The 3097-nt window shown below is 39.3% G+C and overlaps 1 protein-coding gene across 1 annotated transcript; it reads right to left on the bottom strand.

Annotated features, from left to right (window-relative positions):
- Positions 1 to 1709: 1709 nt before the first annotated feature.
- Pmar_PMAR019147 (hypothetical protein) lies at positions 1710 to 2904 on the bottom strand (the record flags this gene model as incomplete). Its single annotated transcript, XM_002780200.1, has 3 exons — positions 1710 to 1835; positions 2393 to 2508; positions 2826 to 2904. 3 exons carry the CDS (start codon positions 2902 to 2904, stop codon positions 1710 to 1712), a joined length of 321 nt encoding a protein of 106 aa, XP_002780246.1.
- Between the last annotated feature and the right edge of the window lie 193 nt (positions 2905 to 3097).

The raw sequence follows: 3097 nt of genomic DNA, 5'->3' as shown, positions 1-3097 counted from the left end.
TACTGGCCGCCCAAACCAGACGGCTGACGCTTCGACGCTGCTGGCTGGCAGCGCAATGCGCATAGAGGCTCTATTGGTCCGGACCTCTGAAGATAGCCGGAGGGGAACAAGTGTTCATGGAGATGGTGACGGCGGCAGCCAAGTCGAGTCTTCCGATGGCGCACGGAGTGATGATGAGAGTGATGGGAGTGATGATGGTAGCGGTCTTGATGAATTTTGATTTTCTGTACCATCAACTAACTGGGATAGGGGTGGCAAATTAGAGACAGGTTTCCCTAGGATATTTGAAGTGTTGATTTATAGCCAGTGCAAGGTTTGAGACTGTATGCATAATGACTCCAAATATGCATATTTCGCGCAAAACGCGAAATACTGTAATTTCGCGTTTTGCATATCACCTGAAAAACACCTCACATGTTTTACGTGAAATTCACTGCTCACATGCGTTTTTCGCGAAGTGAAATGTGAAATGTGTTTTTCACTTCACGGGTGAAACTCCAATGAATTTTGTCCACAAGACGAGACAAGCTTTCCCAATGTACTTCCTTTCCAATCGGCAGGATCCGCTTAGTAGTGGTCTCGAACTCATCAATTTGATAATTATGTGACTATATAAACTTTTGTTCATGCGTGCACTGCACGCGAATACAGAATGTATACGCGCTTCATTTCGTATTAGTTATTGAGCATGATGATGTTGTTGTTGAGATGTATTAACGGTATACTAAGTATTGTATCTTCCAGTTGCACGCATATGCAAAGGTTCTGTTTCGTGTTAAAGTAATCGAGGCATGAGAGAACGCAGTACTTTCTCTACACTGTAGACAACATTTCTCGGAGTTATGAATAACATACTATTCAACGTCAATACTATAAAATAATATGATACTTAAAATCTACTAAATTGTCAATTTAATAGAATGAAAATTGATTCCGCATAAGCTAGTATGCACTAATCCGTGTTTTCGGTGTTGGACTTTTGCGCAGTCGCTCCGATTGACCAAAAGGTTGCTTTTTTTTACTCAAAAAGTTCACCTTGGGAAGGCTAACCTCACCAGGTGGAGATCATCTCTAGTAAATTTTTCCTAATTTCCTTTTTCCTGGACTTCATGTACAATAACTTTCTTACAAATTTCTACGTCCACTCGGAGCGATTGACCCACATTGACGGAATGCAATATTTCCAACCTGCGTCGCTGGCGTCAGTCTGCGGTCGCGGTGCTCCCGAGAAGTCAGTTTTAATTGACTTTTCCAACACACATTTCGTTTCCGCTGTTATTCAAATTATTTTTGTATTTTACCGAGGTCTCCCCCACACCACTGAGATTAACTCAAAGCCGCTATCTTTTCCGACAAAACCTGGTCAGATAAGTAACAGTATAAAGTGAGGAACGGTAACTTATCAAGATGATGAATTCGATAAAGAAGCCATTGTAAAGTAAATTCAATTGAATTGATGATCAATAACTTCATCATCATAATCATCTGTATTAACTCCGAGAAGCGGGTGACACTGCAGCCGTCGAAGGGGCCTGACTGCTCTCAACAGCCTTAGTGGAAGTCTTTCTTGCACTAATCCAAGTTGTTATATCATCATATACAAGCTTGGCCATTTCGGAAGGCTCAGCACTGAGCAGTTCGTGAGCATACCTGACCATATACTCTCATGCCGAAGGTCCCGAGATCGATCCCCACCGGGTGCTTTTTTCTTACTTCAATCCGGCCTCTGGACAGTCCTTATAGACTTTAATGCATTTGTCTTTGCTACCACAAAGGTCAAAGAGTAATCTCGAACCGTCTACGGAAGATACCTTATCATTTTCCGCTTGCAAAATCTAAAAACAATAACATAATTCTATCACTAAAAGGAGTAATCGTCCATGTGAAAAAAACAGTGTTGGAGGAATATATGTTCGCTCTCCTCAGCTGAGATCACAAGTCGAAGACTTCACATATGAATTCGGGTAGAAGTGCACAGAAATCAATGAGAATTTGCCAAAAATTTCTCACCAACACATGTAGTTGACCATGTGCATATTTTCTTCTCACATTGATAGAGACCCAAACTCCTCCTCAAATGTTCGCTCACTCTCAAGTAGGCAAATCAACTGCCTCTAGTGCCGATTCATGAAACTATTTTGAACAAGTAAAGAAACTATGATTCTAATACCACATGAAAATATTCATCAATGGAGTTTCACCACCCTAGTGATATGAAAAACACTAGTGAAAAAAACATATTTCACGACTACTGCATATCACCGCGAATATCGGCTTGTCCATAGAGCATTTCGCCACTTCACGTAAAACGGATGAATTCCAATAATTAATACCACACCTCGCCGAACATCCTCAGAAAACCAACCCGACTCCCCATGTAAATCGACCTTACCAGCACTGGCATTGTTAACTCAGCTGCGTGACCTTCGATAGCCTCTTGCCCCTCTTTTATCGACTTGTGCGTTTTCATACGCAACGGCAAACGCCAAAGCAACTTATTTTCCGACCCTGATGAAAAATCAGACTTTTTTCATTATCTCGGTGCGCGAAAATATGCATATGCTCTGCATATAAAACTAAATGTAAAACTATAAAACTATAAAACTTTAAAAAACTTATAAAACTAATAAAAACTATAAACCTTATAAAACTTTATAAAACTTTTATATAAAACTATAAATAAAACTACATGTATAGGTGACGCTGGTGAAAATTCTGAGAAGAAATTGCTAAAGAAGAGTAAAAGTCTGAGTGCATTTTCATGAAAAAAATTACATCAGAATTACGAAAATTTTATAAATTATTTAACATTTGTAACCACTCACGAGTAAAGTCTGCAAAATCTTTATCCACAAAAGATGCATCGAGATCGTCTCTCAGTGGAGCTCCGGGGTACTTCGGCATCAACGGACCTTCGCATTTTGCGAGGAAATCTGATAAAAAATAGTAAAAACCACTAGGACGGTGAGAAGCGGTAAAATTTAAATTCAAAAATTTCTGATTCTTGTTGAAACTTAAAAGAGTAGTCGATTTTTAATACCACAATTTTAGCAATTTTTCGAAGATTTTTGAACTTTTTACGATTTTTTTTCAATTT

This window comes from Perkinsus marinus, assembly GCF_000006405.1.
Source record: "Perkinsus marinus ATCC 50983 genomic scaffold scf_1104296944428, whole genome shotgun sequence".
Lineage (NCBI taxonomy): Eukaryota > Perkinsozoa > Perkinsida > Perkinsidae > Perkinsus > Perkinsus marinus.
Note: the sequence above shows the minus strand (reverse complement) of the source record. Positions and strands in the feature narration are given on the sequence as shown.